This window comes from Alosa sapidissima, chromosome 22 (assembly GCF_018492685.1).
Source record: "Alosa sapidissima isolate fAloSap1 chromosome 22, fAloSap1.pri, whole genome shotgun sequence".
NCBI lineage: Eukaryota > Metazoa > Chordata > Actinopteri > Clupeiformes > Clupeidae > Alosa > Alosa sapidissima.
This window is the reverse complement of record NC_055978.1, coordinates 11,978,552-11,994,852: the sequence shown is the minus strand read 5'-3', so window position 1 is coordinate 11,994,852 and position 16,301 is coordinate 11,978,552. Positions and strand designations below refer to the sequence as shown.

The 16,301-nt window shown below is 41.3% G+C and overlaps 1 protein-coding gene across 1 annotated transcript in view; it reads left to right on the top strand.

Moving 5' to 3' along the window:
- Window positions 1-7,693, top strand: part of plxnc1 (plexin C1) — a 49,318-nt gene extending 41,625 nt beyond the window's left edge. Inside the window, exons 25-32 of the mRNA XM_042078205.1 lie at window positions 2,491-2,525; window positions 3,148-3,237; window positions 3,375-3,541; window positions 5,112-5,259; window positions 5,428-5,568; window positions 6,291-6,365; window positions 6,678-7,045; window positions 7,132-7,693. Of these exons, the coding sequence (XP_041934139.1) occupies window positions 2,491-2,525; window positions 3,148-3,237; window positions 3,375-3,541; window positions 5,112-5,259; window positions 5,428-5,568; window positions 6,291-6,365; window positions 6,678-6,782 (761 nt within the window). The 3' untranslated portion in view covers window positions 6,783-7,045; window positions 7,132-7,693. The remainder of the gene's footprint in view (window positions 1-2,490; window positions 2,526-3,147; window positions 3,238-3,374; window positions 3,542-5,111; window positions 5,260-5,427; window positions 5,569-6,290; window positions 6,366-6,677; window positions 7,046-7,131) is intronic.
- Window positions 7,694-16,301: the final 8,608 nt, after the last annotated feature.

Sequence of the window (16,301 nt, the reverse complement as noted above, 5' to 3'; positions counted from 1 at the left end):
CTTGATTACTAGCTCCGCTTTAACCCTCTCTGATTAAGCACTACTGGGATCTAGAATAAAATGGAATGGAATGGAATAGAATAGAATGCCTTTATTCTCAGCAACCCTGAGGTTGCCTTCACACTGGGTCCGTTTAACTGGAGTGTGATTACTCCCCCCTAGCCCTGACCCAGCTGGTCTGGCAACGTCACAAAAACAGCAGTTTATTTCCTGGTTTTGGTACAGATAGCATTCAAACTGCACCGGAGTTCTGACGAACCGTACTGTAGGCGTACCCCAGACCACTGTTCTAACGAGTTCTAATGAACCGTACCCCAGACCCCCGTTTTCTAGCGGTCCTGGGTCCTCACTCGGGTTCGGTAGACTGCGTTCACATTAGCAAAAAATCACTGTCCCATCGGTCCAAACAAACTCGGGTCTGGACCAAATGGTCTAGTGCGAATGCGCCATAGTTTCCAGATATAAAATACTTGCACATATCCTGCAGAATATCAGGCAATTTATTTGTAAAAAAAAATAGATGTACCGCATAGCGGTACAAAATATGACCGCCGCTCAGTCCTCCTAGGTCCGTGGTATCATTCGTTCATTTGATATTCAATTGAGAATCCAAAATGAAAAAACGAAAAAAGGACTTGTTTTTTCATTATTTATTTATGAATGTGATACAAATTTATGAATGTGATACAAACCAACAAATAATGCTTTGTTTTTCAGAATTTTGATTTCATGATCAGATCAAAAGTAGAACATTTAAAAAACGGCCTCAGGCCCAAAACTGATTTTGATATTTATTTTTTCCGATTGCTCTGACCCGGAAATTATTTATTGACTTCCATTGTCAGCTGCTGCTTCTGTTTTGCAGTGTTAAATCGGACTAGGCCTACCAGTCCGATTATAACTTTACCACACACAATTTAACCTAAAGATCTATATTTAAATGACCACTCGAACAGAGCAACAGAATCTCTACTCCTATGCTCGAAAATTGTGGGCAAAGCCAATTTGATTGAACATAGCCTAAGAGAAGCCTAGATGAGATACACCATACAAACATTAATTGGCATTTATGACATAGTGGAATTTATTGAACGCATTTGATCACAGCTGACAAATTAGGCAGAATTTGTCTGATTTGACTGATTCTTGAGTTCTCAGAGCAGTGTTGACTTGCGCGTCTTTTTTTAGATGGTGAACGTAATTGGACGGGCAAGACTGACAAGTAGACGGGCCTAGGCCCGCCTATGGCTCGATTTGAATTATTTGCTCTGTTTGTGAATGAAGTTGTAGCCCCTCTTTCCTTTGATCAATGTGCTTGTTGAACGATGTGTGTCCCTAGTTTCCCTGTCATAGCTACTGTCTTTGGTGTAATCTCACCAGAAGGCTACTGCAGCTGACTGCCTTCCAATGACGTTGGCGACAAATGATGATCTGAGCTGATAGATCTAACATCTAGGCCTACTTCCCTAACATGGGCTGATACTACATAGCCTAGGCCAGTCATTACTTCTATAATCATGGGGCAACGCTTTGGGTGAACGCGATGTTCATATACGAAACAGGCATGAGAAGGGAGATGATTTTCTGTCAATTCAACGAAACTGAGTTTGCCATCGTTGCGCAAGTCGCCCAATTTCTTGCTATAGTTGTTAGACAATTAATATTTTCTGTCGCTAGGGATGGCCAAAATGAGTCGCTAGATCTAGCAACAAAGTCACTAAATTGTCAACACTGAGCACTGACAGGTCTAGACCAAGAAAGTGACTTGGATAGACTTCCAGGTCACAGAAATCGGAACAAATAAATATCAAAATCAGTTTTGGCCCTGAAGCCATTTTTTAAACGTTATACTTTTGATTTGACCATGAAATCAAAATCCTGGAAAACAACGTGTTATTTGTTTGTTTGTATCACATTCATAAACAAATAATGAAATAACAAATCATTTTTTATTTTTTTTTCGTTTTTGATTCTCAATTGAATATCAAATGAACGAATGATACACGGACCCTCCTACTCAATCTCCTACTCTTGCAACTTCTGTGCATGTATGTGTTTGCTTTTGTTTATATGTATGCTTCTGTGTGTGTGTGTGTGTGTTCGCTTGTGAGTTTTTGTGGGGGGTAATAGGGTGTGTGTGTGTTAGGGGGGGGGGGGGGGGTAATGGGGTGTCCCTCTTTTTGGATCAAAACGAAAATCAATGGTTTTGTGTCATCCTTGTGGGGCTACCAAGTTTCGTGCAGCCCTGTCTTTCAGTGTCCCAGAAATTGTTGACACAAAATTACTGAAGGAAAAAAAATAAAAATCCGGAAGACAAAAAAACCTCTGACTAAATCTATATAGCTACGCTAGTGCAGGTCATAATAAGGTAAACATGTTATAAAATGTAAGAACTACTGTACACAATACAAACATGTATTGTAGAAAAAATATGTTCACTGAAAAGTTTGTGTGTGTGTGTGACTTTATGTGTGTGTGTGTGATTTACAGAGGAACCTGACTTTGAAACAAAGTACTATCACCTGGTGAGTACCATCGAGTTTATATCCATGTTTGTCTGCGACCCGTGAGGCTAAATTTACACGGGTTATCATAATCTTAGGTTGTGGTTGTAGTTCTATTGTATTATATTTATAGGTTGTGGTATGGCACCTGAAAACTCTGTTCTAGTTGTTGTTTTGTAGGTAGCCTTGTGGTCTGGGGTAGCTGTAAGCCTGAGGTAAGTAAGGGTGAAAGAATTACAAAAATCCCCAAAAGACCAGTGTGGACTATATACAAACAGTACACAAGGAAATAATAAACCCACAAGTTTAAGAGAAAGGAGCAAACTAAAAAAGAAACAACTAGAACAGTGTTTGGGGATTTTTGTAATTTTTCACCCTTACTTACCAGGGTCACCCTTGCAGCTACCCCAGACCACAAGGCTACCTCATAACAATGTGTTTTTAAATGTTCTCACTTGAGTCACCTCTGGCCTGTGTTTCTGTGAATCTGTGCCTGTCAATGAGTCCCTGGAATGTTACAAATGAGCTGGATTCCTGGAAACCGTTCCTCCTACACTGATAAAAAAAACACTGATTGACTGACTACAGGTGGCTGTGAAAATGTGTCTTGATAAAAACAGAAAACATTGTCTTTCCCCCACAGATCGACCCTGAGCTAGCGGACAGCAAAAGTTCAGAGGGGAAAAAACTCAAGGTCAAAGAGGTTTATCTGACCAAGCTGCTCTCTACCAAGGTCAATCATCATACAGGACATGCCTACATACACACAATACATTCATCCAGTCATTGATTGACTGATTGATTGATTGATTCATTCATTCATTCATTCATTCATTCATTCATGCATTAATTCATTCACCATCCAAACAGGTGGCTGTGCATTCATATGTGGAGAATCTCTTCAGAAGCATCTGGGGTACGGCCAACAACAACCGGCCGCTGCATGCTGTCAAGCACTTCTTCGACTTCCTGGACAGCCAGGCAGAAAGCAAGAAGATCAGTGACCCTGATGTGCTGCACATTTGGAAGACCAACAGGTAGGGGTGGAGGGCGTCCGAGGGGAGTGTGTCTATGTGTGTGGGTGGGGGGTGTAAGTCCCGTGGACACTTGGACTCGGGCACTGTAGCCAGGTGCGCCACAGCGCCCCCCTAAAACCATGGTTGAGAGACTGGCCCTACAATTAAAGCTGCAGTTGGCAAGATTTTTTGGATCATATTCACTGAAACCGACACTATGCACTGACAGAAGAACATAAATCGGCCGGTTTTAGAAAAAACCCTGCACTTCTACCTCCACCTACAGCCTGTTATTTGTTTTGCAAAAATCCACAGCTCCCAATTCTTCTGGTTCAATCACAGCAGGGCTGTGTGAGATCTGATTGTCAATCACAGTCTGGTGCACACAACGAGCACAAACTCGATGAGAGGGCACTTGGTGGTAGTGGGGGAGGGGCATGAGAGTTGTAAACATTCAAAATTTTGGCTAAGCCCCCTCAATCTGTCAGACGTGCCAACTGCAGCTTTAATTGGCATCTGTAAATCGCCTCGGATTAAAAGCGTCAGACAAATAAATAAAGATTAAGACAATTTAATAAAGATAAAGACAAATAAATAAAAAATAAAGACAAATAGATGAAGATAGTCTTACATACACAGTGAATATCCTTAGTGTGGTAACCGCTTACATTGCAGTATGTACACATTCATTCTTTGGCTCTTTAATTAAACTCTAAGGCGGGAAATGCAACGCTCAGACCATGATACGTTTTGTCTTGTTCCTAAGCAACACAAACGATTTGTCAATTGAATACGCTCGCGTATAAGTATAAGTGTATATATATACTCTTTTGATCCCGTGAGGGAAATTTGGTCTCTGCATTTATCCTAATCCGTGAATTAGTGAAACACACACAGCACACAGTGTACACACAGTGAGGTGAAGCACACACTAATCCCGGCGCAGTGAGCTGCCTGCATCAACAGCGGCGCTCGGGGAGCAGTGAGGGGTTAGGTGCCTTGCTCAAGGGCACTTCAGCCGTGCCTAGTGGTCGGGATTCGAACCGGCAACCCTCCGGTTACAGGTCCGAAGTGCTAACCAGTAGGCCACGGCTGCGTTGCGCTTTGAAAGTTGAACCAAGTTCAAAGCTCAACCTGTTCAACGCTAGCGTTACTCCAGTGCTGCCACCGTTCTGCCACCGTTCTGCTGCAGAACCATAGAGAACAATAGGGAACCTGCTGTTTGCCGCTGGCTAATGTGATCCCCGCCTAAAATGTGTGAACCTCAGTGCTGCACTGTAACTTCATGTGGACAACCCTGCTTGAGAAAATGTGTCCTTCTGCCTGTACACTTAACACAGGTGATTTCACTAATTTTCTGATCTACCTGGCTGAAACGTTGTTTCATCTGGTTTAGTAAATGGTTTGATCAAATATTGCTTTTGAAGCCAAGCTGTTCATCTCTGCACATAGATGATGTTGTCACTCAATCACTGGCTCACCCTGAGATGCAGTCTGCCAGTCCAGGGTGTTTTGTGAGGGATAGTTTTCATACCCTTGTTTTTCACTGTTCCCTGGTTTATTTCTCTTTCTGGGTCCTCCACCTTCCCAGCCTGCCTCTGCGCTTCTGGGTGAACATTCTGAAGAACCCCCAGTTTGTGTTCGACCTGGAGAAGACGCCACACCTGGATGGCTGCTTGTCTGTCGTCGCTCAGGCCTTCATGGACTCCTTCTCCCTCACTGAGCAACAGCTTGGGAAGGTAATGTTTTCGATGCAGGACACACACACACACACACACTGTGGTCGCTCAGGACTTCGTGGACTCCTTCTCCCTCACCTCACTGTGTGTTATTGTGTGTGTGCGTGCCTGCGTGTGTGTGGTGTGTGTGGATGTGCCTACGTGTGTGTGTGTGTGTGTGTCCCACAGCACGCCCCGACCAATAAGCTGCTGTATGCCAAAGACATCCCTCAGTATAAGCAGGAAGTGAAGGCCTACTACAACAAGGTGAAAGACCAATCAGCACTCAACAACTCGGAGTTCAAAGAGTTCCTGGAGCAGGAATCAAAGGTGTGTTTTTACGGAACATGTGTTTGGGGAAGTAAAAGTGTTGTGGTCATATATTTCACTCTCTGTACATCCCCTTTGAAAACAGCTAGAGTGCCCTAAGAATTATAAGATAAGATATTCTGCCACGCAACAATATTGGTGGTAATTGTTGTCACAGGAAGAGGTAGCACAATCCAATAAAGAGAAAAGAATGAAAAACAAAGCAATCAAAATAAATAAATAAATAGTTCATATTATTTATTTGTATGTAGTATAGTGTAGGTGAAGGGAACAAGATGGTGGTTTGGTGATTTTGTTATCAATGGGTATATTATGAAGTAGGTACAAATTAACTTTTACTGAATCTAGTTGGTTGTATAGCAAACATATATTTCTTGTCAACGAAGGCTTTGCCTGGAGTTGTTTGTTCTTTGAATTCTTTGAATGGGATTGGAGAAAGGGCCCGTCAGTGTGTGTTTATCGCAATCGCTAGAAAAGGAAGCATGTTAGCTAACATTAACTCTATAGATTGTTGTTATGGCAGCAAAATACTCCCTCAACTGCTTTTTGCTGTCCTGGCCCACTTATCTTGTCAAAAAAAGACATGTGAACATAGCAGTTCTAATTCCCTACTGTGCATTGATGTGTTGTTCTAAGGGGAAGGGTTGAGTAATCTAACAAACATGTTGTTGATTGTTACTTTGCTCTGGTAATTTTTTCTTGTGTTCTTTTTTGCATTTTAGAAACATGAAAATGAGTTCAATGAATCTGTGGCCCTCTGTGAAATCTACAAATTTATCTCTCGTTACTTTAATGAGGTATGTTCTCAACAAACACTGACTAACATGCTTATTAAACTCGACAAAATCACAATCCGTTTTACTCATTATTTTATGTTTTAGTATTAGTAGATCTTTGCATTAGTTAGGTTGGTTCTCTCTTTGCACAGGCTAAAACAGGCACCTGCTAAATGTACTTGATCAAATGAAATCTTATATTATTTTATACTTAACTGTGTGCAGCCTCTTCCTATCAGTGTAATTGGATGCAGGGCATTGCATTTGTTTAAGCAGATAGTTCCTCAAAAGGCTCCTGTTTTCTGAGGCACTTCTTCTCTGTGTTCCTCTAAGATCTCACAGACACTGAAGCAGAACAACGCCCCCTCCGGGCTGACAGAGGAACTGCAGAAAGTGAAGGAGCTGTTCGACAGCAAGAGGAAGACAGGCTGGGAGTGAAGGCCCCTGTTTCCCTAAAAGCTGACTGGGGGGGGGTTGGGTCCTTTGAGTTGTAGTGAGAACAACGAAATGTAACGCAATCAAGTGTGGAAAGCATGAGCGCACCACACACACGCCAGTGCCTACATGCAGAGCACTGCACTTTGTCGTTGTGCACTTCTGTCTGCTACTAATCAGAAGGTACGTCAATCAGCATGTTCTGCACATGTAATTGCACTGAATGAGAGAGAGAGAGAGTGAGTGTGTGTGTGTGTGTGTGTGTGGTGTGTGTGTTTGTGTGTGTGTGTGTGTGTGTGTGTGGGGGGGGGGGGGGGGGGGGGGGGGTTATAACTGTAGCATTGTTACTGAGGACTTGAGGGGACTTGGAGCGACTACTGACTGTAAGTGACTTTTACTGTGTCAGGGCTACACACTGTAATGACTTCACCTCAGTTTGTATATTTTTAACCTTTTGTTTATTTTTAACCATTTTGTATATTTTTCACCATTGGTTTATTTTTCACCGTCATGGAGCATTGCTTCATAAATTCAGCTCACGTTCCTCTTTCCTTTGGTTTGTTTATCTGTGTCTGTCACTTTCAAAGTCTCACACACACACACACACATGAATACATAAGCACGCACGCACACACACACACACACACACACACACACACACACTCACACTCACACGCACACACACACACACACACACACACACAATGAATATGTATATTAATGTCCTGCTATATGGGTTTGGTCTCTGGTCCACTACCAGTACATGATGCTGGCAATAGACACAGCTTGGATGTTTTTGTCTACACAAATTAAGCTTATCTGTAACTATCGACTAATCAACTAACACTTATTTTTATGTGCAATCTGTCAGTATGTGTTTGAAAAACATGTAAATAAATTGCAATGAAAACTAATGAATTGTGTCACTTAGTAGAAAGATTTGAGACTTTCAAATGGCTATGAAATGATGTGTGTTTGGGCTCATCATATACAGTACAGTGCACCATAATATACAAAGTATTAATATTTGTACTGAAACAAATTATCATATGGCTAATAATCCGTAGGGCATTGTGCTTCATAAATTCAGCTCACGTTCCTCTTTCCTTTGGTTTGTTTATCTGTGTCTGTCACTTTCAAGGTCATTCCCCATTAGATGTCGCTGATTTACATTCCAGAAAAACTTTGCGTAAGCTTTACGGACGGTCGAAAGGATGCGTAGAAATGCGCATCTTTTCCCACATAGAATGTTTTTGATAAATCCCTAACTTTGCCAGTGAAAGATGCGCACACATTTCGGCCCAGTTCACGCAACTTTTTTTGTGCGTAGCAGCCTTTATAAATGAGTCCCCTGGACTCTGGCTGGGCCACTTTAAAATGTTGATGTCTGTATGTTTTAGATCATTGTATGGTTTAATGGTCCAATAACGCCTATCGGGGCAGGTCTCTCAGCACGCTGCCTGATCCTTTCCTCCAGAATCTTAGTGTAGCCTCTTGCTTTAGTGTTACCGTTTATTTTTACACACAAACACACAGACACACATTTACTCTGTCTCTCTTTCTTTGACATACACACACACACACTCAAACACACACACATTCATCCATACACACATACACATACTGATGCCATATGTGGTTTGGTGTGTGTGGTGATCTCAGTGTGTGTTCTCAGATAGCATGTTAAAGAGATTGTTGGGTTCATGCACAACCGGCTCTGTGCGTACTGTAACTGTAAACAGGCTACGTAACTATGTTACATTACTCTGCACATATAACAGTGAACTTGCACCTTCAGACGGAGATCAAAGAGATTAAAGATGAACTGAACTGGAATTTGAAGTAAAGGTGATATAACAGATGTATTGTATTTCTTCTCATTGGTTCAATGATTAAAATGGCTGAATTTATTAAGAGGGATAAAATTGTACGTTGAAAGTGTTGTTGTTGTTACACAGGCGCCACCATGTTGGATTTCAACAATTGGCTACGTCACTGGCATGGTAAGCTACTCCGCACTAGCAATAGCAGCCATAGCAGATAATGAGTCTGAGGCTAGCTGACATGGCTGAGGAAACTAACATTAGGCCTAGCTGAGTTACATATACATGGATTTCTATGCAACGTCACAAAAACATGCGTGCGCGACCAAGAGGCAGAAAGCACCATAGAACAGCATAGAGCAATGCAAAAGAGCAAAAGAATAAAATGAGTTTTTGTGCTGAAAACTGCACCAATTCGAAATCACGATGGTTAGAGAATGTTACATATGTTCAATATCCCTAACGGAATGCATGTCTTTGCCAAAAATGACAAAATACGTTATATTAATAATGCAAATGAACGGCAAACTTTGAAATATAGTCTGAAATGAGATGTTATTATCATTGAGACAACAGGGGTATACAATAAAATCCGATTGTAGCTTAAAGCAGCCGACTATTTAGATTAAGTTTATAACGTTGTGGACGGCCACCAAGCGTCTTCTGCGTCACGGCTGCGCGCGTATCTTGTTTTGTTGGTAAACGGGAAACCCGTGTATTGGCCATAAGCCGTTTATAATAGGCTAGCCTACATCACAAAATCTCATACAAAATGAAACCAAACTAGTGAAACAATGGCGAACACTTTAACAGGGGAAATTAATTGGGCATGAATCATATGCTATTTTGTCAATGAGCAGAAACACACACGACATTCAAACTATTGATAAGATGTGCACTATGAAAACTGGTCTGTAACTTCGGACGAATAAATGCCATTGACTCGCCATATCCTGACTTAAAAAAAAAAACCTTTTCTTGTTTACTTTATCTCAAACTCGGTGGGGCAGCTTGTAGTCTTTTTCAATTCATAGAAGGGCGAGCCCACAGTCTATGTGTACGACGGAGTATTAGGGCCACACATGAAGGAAAAAATATTTTTGCCATGACGAGATTAAACTCGACATGTCGACTTTAAAGTCACCATGTCAACATTAAACTCGACATTTCGAGAATAAAGTTAGTTTGGAGAGAGAACGACCGCTCGGGACGATTGAAAGGGAGGACGAATGAAACAATCCAACAAGTGCAACAATGATTCAGAGTGTTCCAGTGCAACAATGATTAGACATAGGCCTATATCATGTGGACAAAACATAGAACATATTAACCTACGTTGCTCAGCCAAATACTTTGCTGTTAGGTCACGGAGTTACAGGCGATAAATGGTCAAAAGTAGCCTAAACGTCATAGCGTTTTTTTTAATTTTATTTATTGTAGGCCTATTATTAAAGTGTTGTTTTTCATCTAAAGGTTCAACTTCATGCTTATGCACTAGAGGCATACTAGGCGCCCTCCCCAATCCTAGACTTTCACGTTGCTTGTTTGTAATGGATGCAAAACAGCCTATTGCTGAATGTCTATGGAGGGACGAATGAAGCTGTCCTCCCGACCACCCCATGTAGGCTATATCCTACATGCACACATATGCACACAAACTGCATAAATAAAGTGCATGCACACATATTCTCTCACGGGATCAAAATAGTATATATGCTTAGGCTATACCTGTGTTTCTAGCCTCCTATACGTATTGCAGGTGAGACATGGAAAAGCAGTTTTAGAAAAATGAGTTTTGCCATGTTATCCTGGAGAATGACGGCCTGTGGGTCATGAAGGGCAGTTATTTGGATGTGCAGTGGCCTTAACCACGTAAAACAGAGTGAAATAACATTTTGTCTAGAAACATTATATCATTGGATATATATATTTGTCTAGCTATTTAGCCTAAACGGCATAGTGCATGGTATTATTCAGTGCAGCTTCCGCCCCACACAGCTGTATCGCTGTGTGGGGCGGAAGCTGCACTGAATACAACAGGAAAGCCCTGCAGCGCATAGTGAACACAGCTGGAAGGATCATTGGTGCTTCACTCCCCTCCCTGAAGGACATTTACACCACCCACCTCACCCGCAAGGCGACCAAAATTGTGAGTGATTCAAGTCACCCCGCTCACAATCTGTTTGATCTACTGCCAAGCCTGCGCTCCCGCACTACCAGACTCACCAACAGCTTCATACACCAAGCTGTAAGGATGCTGAACTCTCTCCCTCCTCTCCCCCCTCCACCCTCAGCTACATAACATACTGGACATTGGACCCACAACGGCCGCCTGCACTACTCCACTTGCACACTTGCACACTTGTACACTTTACAACTTGGTGTTGTTGTCCTGAAAACACAACACTTCTGCTGCTCTTACATAACTTGCACCACTATGCCACTTTCTTTATTACTTAGGTCAAACAGAACTACCCAAGCCTTTTATTGGCCTGACTTTGCACTAGTATTTTATTGACTGTCCATGCACAATTTCAACCAAATTTTGCTGCTCTTATTTTTTCATTATTATATGTGCCCTCTTATTTACTTATTTACTTACTTTTTTGTTTACTTGAATGTTATGTTTGTCTGTGGACTTAAATTGGTAAAATATGTCTTGTCTTCACCGTGGGATAGTGAGAAACGTAATTTCGATCTCTTTGTATGTCTGGAACATGTGAAGAAATTGACAATAAAGCTGACTTTGACTTTGACTTTGATTTCCATAACCGCGAGACAGCACTTCACGATGACGGCAATGAGTAGTTAACAGACCAGACGCAATCTATCTGAATATCTGCAATCTATCTGAAATAACACCTATTTGAAGCCCATTTTTCTTTTATGTAACATATTGTGTATTAGTGTAGGCTACATAGCTTAAACTGTGTAGGCTATGTTTAAACAGTAGGGCCTATTGCGAGTTTAATGTCAGCATGTCGACTTTAAAGTCGACACGTCGAGATTAAAGTAGATATGATATTTCAACTTTATTCTCGAAATGTCGAGTTTAATCTCGCCGTGGCAAAAATATTTTTTTTTCTTCATGTGTGGCCCTAATACTCCGTCGTAATGTGCCATGGAGCCTAAGTTTCAACTTCGGGTTCGTTTACCCAATGCAGTCACTGGTTGCAATTACAAAGTCCGGGAAGGTTCGTTCAGTCTTTTAAAGTTTTAAGTGCAGTAGCCTATCTGTCCCCTTTGGAATAATATCTCGAAGTAGCCTCAGATGAGGTCCAATGTTAGATGGGCTACCATACGATCCAACCTAGGAAAGGGCTAGCAGCTAAACACATTGGAAACACTCTTATGTCAAACTCCACAAGCTAGCACTCCGACCGAGAGTAAACCATGACTCCGACGATATCACAGATCAATAATAATGCGTTTACTATAGCTGGTAACTAAACCACAGCGGGTCTGTAAACAGAATCCAATGTCCCTTTCTACTCACCCTGAAGCCAGTTGTTCACCGTCTCAGGGCAGATGTTGATGCGAGGGAGTTTAACTCGCAGAGCTGAAGAGACTCGTGCAATATCAACATCCACAAGGTAAAAACCTGCAAACTCTCCACTAACGTTAGCCTAAAATAAACGGCAAAACTCGTGTATCCTCCGTGTATCTGGGGTCAACTTGGGGTAACGAAGTTTTTAACAGTTTCAAGAGAGAGAGAGAGCCCGTGTGAGTTGCTGTTACGAGTGCCAGTAGTCCAGACTGCGTTAGCCTACATTGCCGTGACAATGCGTGTTATATAGCTTATTTGTATATGCACCGTAGTCTTCGCATATGCCTAATGTAGTGGTGGTGAGTGAGTATGCAGTTGTGTGGAGGATGTACAGTAGACAATGTGTGTGTGTGAGGGATGGAGGGAGACAGAGAGACAGCGTGCGTGTTGCTGTCTCAAGCGCCCCTCGTCCAGTTTTCTACATGACCTGTAGGCCCATTTTAACCCAAATGATCCTACTGAAGGTTGAGCTGGAGCCTGAAACGGATCGTCCCCCATATAGTGGTAGTCAAGACACTACAGGGGCCTCATTTATAAAGCGTTCTTACGCACAGATTTGATCTTAGACCGTGCGTACGCTCAAATCCATGTCAACGCTAGAAAGTGAAAAAACGTATAGCTTTCATAATATCTAAAAAAAAACACCAAGACCTACAATAGAATGATTGAAACATTCTTAAAGGTGATCTAGTATATTTAGTGTTCTCACCAATCTAATATTGACCACATAGGCGTGCATACATAGACACTAGGTGGTGCTAAAGCACTAGGAAGTTTGCCCTTTATCAACGAAAATGCCCTTTTGTTATTATTAATATTATTAAGATTTTACTGAGGTCGGTTTTGAAATGATCTTTTGAAAACCTGAGCCATTAAAAACGACTGAAACAATGCCCCGAAATGAGCCACCTCCTTGCGCACACCCGACCAGCCTAGCTCTCTTCCTTTGTCACGTGAACTCGCGCTGTCTCGCGCAGGGCACGCCAGATGCGCAGCACCATAGCAGTTCAGTAAGCGTCTTCAGATAGCGGGCATGGTCGCTGACAGGCTGCTTCTCCCGTGCCCCATCAGCCAGGTAACATACAGATCAAGCAAAATCTTACAGTTTGCCCTCTAAGCCCACATGTAATAATTTTGTTGTGCAGTAAAATGTCTCATTCAGCACCAAACAAGCATTTTTGCCGACTGGTCACCTGATAAACTAGTTAGATGAAGCTAGATAAAGTTTTACGCTGTAGCCCAAATCAATGACAGATAACGTGAAGACCACATACAAATAATTTCGGTAGATTTTGCAAATTTATGTGTTAATAAGAACGTTTTCTGTTGTATATGTTTTGTTAGGCAACATGTATTAACACATTAATTTGTGACAGAAGAAACGGGAAGTTCCCCATTACCTGTGAAAAATGCCCATCTGCATTCATGTAATGACAACAGTCAGTAGCCCACTATAACTCCTTCTCGTACTGTTTGGTCTCTTTATTGTCTTACAGATCAAGTAAAACCGTACAGTTTGCCCGCTAAGCCCAACGTGTAATCATTTTGTTGTGCAGTAAAATGTCTCATACAGCATCAAACAACTAAGCATTTTTAGCCGACTGGTCACCTGATAAAGTTTTACGCTGTAGCCCAAGTCAATGACAGATAACGTGAGGACGACCACATAGGCTACAAATAATTTCGGTAGAGTTTGCAATTGCAAATCTATGTGTTAAGACGAACGTTTTCTGTTGTATAGGTTTTGTTAGGCAACATAAATTAACACATTTTGGTCTCTTTATTGTCTTAATTGTATATTGATTTACTAATTGCAGCACAAGTCAAATTTCATTCAACATGTGCGTGTAATTTTTTTTTATAATTAAGTGTTCCACGTGCGCTAAAAAGTGCCCCCCCTCCTGAGCACCTGCCCCCCAAAATGTCTGTGCACGCCACTGATTGACCATAAAATGTCCAATTGCCCTCGTTTAGGAGAGGAAAAGTACATTTGTGCCAGGGATGTAGTGGTAAAATAAGAGGTGGGTGAACTATGAATTCTGCAATCTCGGTGAGGTGGACTGCGCCATGCGATATCGGATTTTTTAAAAAGGCATTCAGAACATGTTTGATAATGGTGGAGGTTATTGTACAGTATTGGGAATATAGGATAGTATTGGACAATACAGTTTTGAATGTTAAAAGTGAATAAACTCTTTTGAGAGGTGGATAAACTCTAATAAGAGGTGGGTAGGCCTAAACTCTATTTCTGAAATTTCAGAGGTGGATAAACTGCGTTTACTCGCGTTTAGCCTCCACTACATCCTAATTTGCGCTCATAGGCCTATTCCCAGCTTCGTAACAGAAAGGTAATATTTAAATGTGAGCTATACAATGTAGGCTATAGATATTCTATATCATATATAGCCTACACAACCAAGGGACGGAAGTTATCTTCTGAAAGCAAGGCATCTTCATATTTAGTGTTGCGTCAGAGTTGCGTAAAGAGGTGCAGAGCGCGCACCTGTTTGCTTTTTTTGACTGGCAGTGCCCAAGATCAGATGACAGTACGTGAGTTGAATAATGTAGGCTAAAATATAAAGGTAGGCCTAAAGCAAACAATAAAGGACAATGTTTAAGCCATTGGACATTATTGAAAGAAAACGATAGCAAAGATACGAAAGCAGAATGGATGAATAATGACCGGCGAATAGGCTACTTTTTCAGCAAAAACATAGCCTATCCTAAAAGAAACGTTAAGCCTACATGACATATCACGCTTAATTTAGTCCTCTGTTTTGTAGACTAAATCAGCATATCACCCTGTGTCATATTGGAAACGTACAGTAGCCTACTGTACCATAACGTACAGGATTATGCTGTAGGCCTAGGTCTTTCCTTCATAAGGTAGGCCTACCCATTTTTTTCTTCTACAAAGTAGGTCTAAACATAGGCTACTAAATGTTGATTATTCACATTACTGCAAGCAAAAGGAATGAAAGCGAGCAGAGGACAATGGACATGGATGCATACCATCTCTTTCCAGAAAGCTTTGCTGGAAAAAAACATAATTAGTTAAGCTATTCGAACTGACGCATATAGGCTAGTTAACATCAGATGGCATAGGCTAGGCCTATACAATGTTTTCAATATATCATTTTACATAGGCTACAGCTTTTAGGCCATTGATTTCATTAAAACATATGCTAATGATATTGATGAGGGGGTGTTTACAAGGCGGAGACCTAAAACCATCCGGCTGCGCACAAGTTGACGTTCATTTGTGATTTATAATGGGCACATCTGGAAGGGTGGCGTACGCACGTCACACGTACGTTCGTCACACGTACGATCATTTCAGAAATGATCTAAGATCAATTGAAGGATGGTTTCTTCGCAACACTTTTATAAATGAGGCCCCTGGCCTGTCCCTCACAGGCTCAAATGTGTAACCCATGCCATTAAAATGACTAATTTTCGTGTATACATAATATGCTGCAGCAGGTCTTACCATGCCAGTGACGTCATTGAAACTGGCAGCATTCTAATACTAACAAACGCAATTTTGGTGTTGCTTAAAAAAGGCTATTGATTTTTTTAATTACATTTTTAGTGTCATTTATTTTTAATTGTCATAATCAACACATTATCAATGTTGATTCTTTCAGTTCAGTTCATCTTTAAAGATTACCTGCACTTCTCTCTACACACCTGTTGTTATTGCACATTCAATTCTGCTTTTCTGAGTTAAAAATTAACACGTTACAAAAACATGACACTAGTCTTTGGCTGCTTGGCTTACATCGCTTTCTGACCTTCGCCCTCCAAAGGTTTTGTCAAGACAGATTCATTTACTTCACCTTACTGTACCTCACCTCAACCTTTTTTTCCCTCTTCTTGTGTCCTTCTCATCAATACAACAACAATATAACATTTTCTAAATGATTTAAATCTCTGTGTGCGACAGAGGAAAAGTTCTTTGGTGTGGCTTTAACAATTAAAAATTTAAAAATTATGTCTGCTGATTATTCACTCACACACAGGCACATGCATGCACACACACACACACACACTTATGGGTAACTTATCTGTGGCCCTGGACACTCCCCATGCACTCATGACTTCCAAATGAAGGGATCTGCTTATCTTACATAGCATAGTGCATATAGGTCT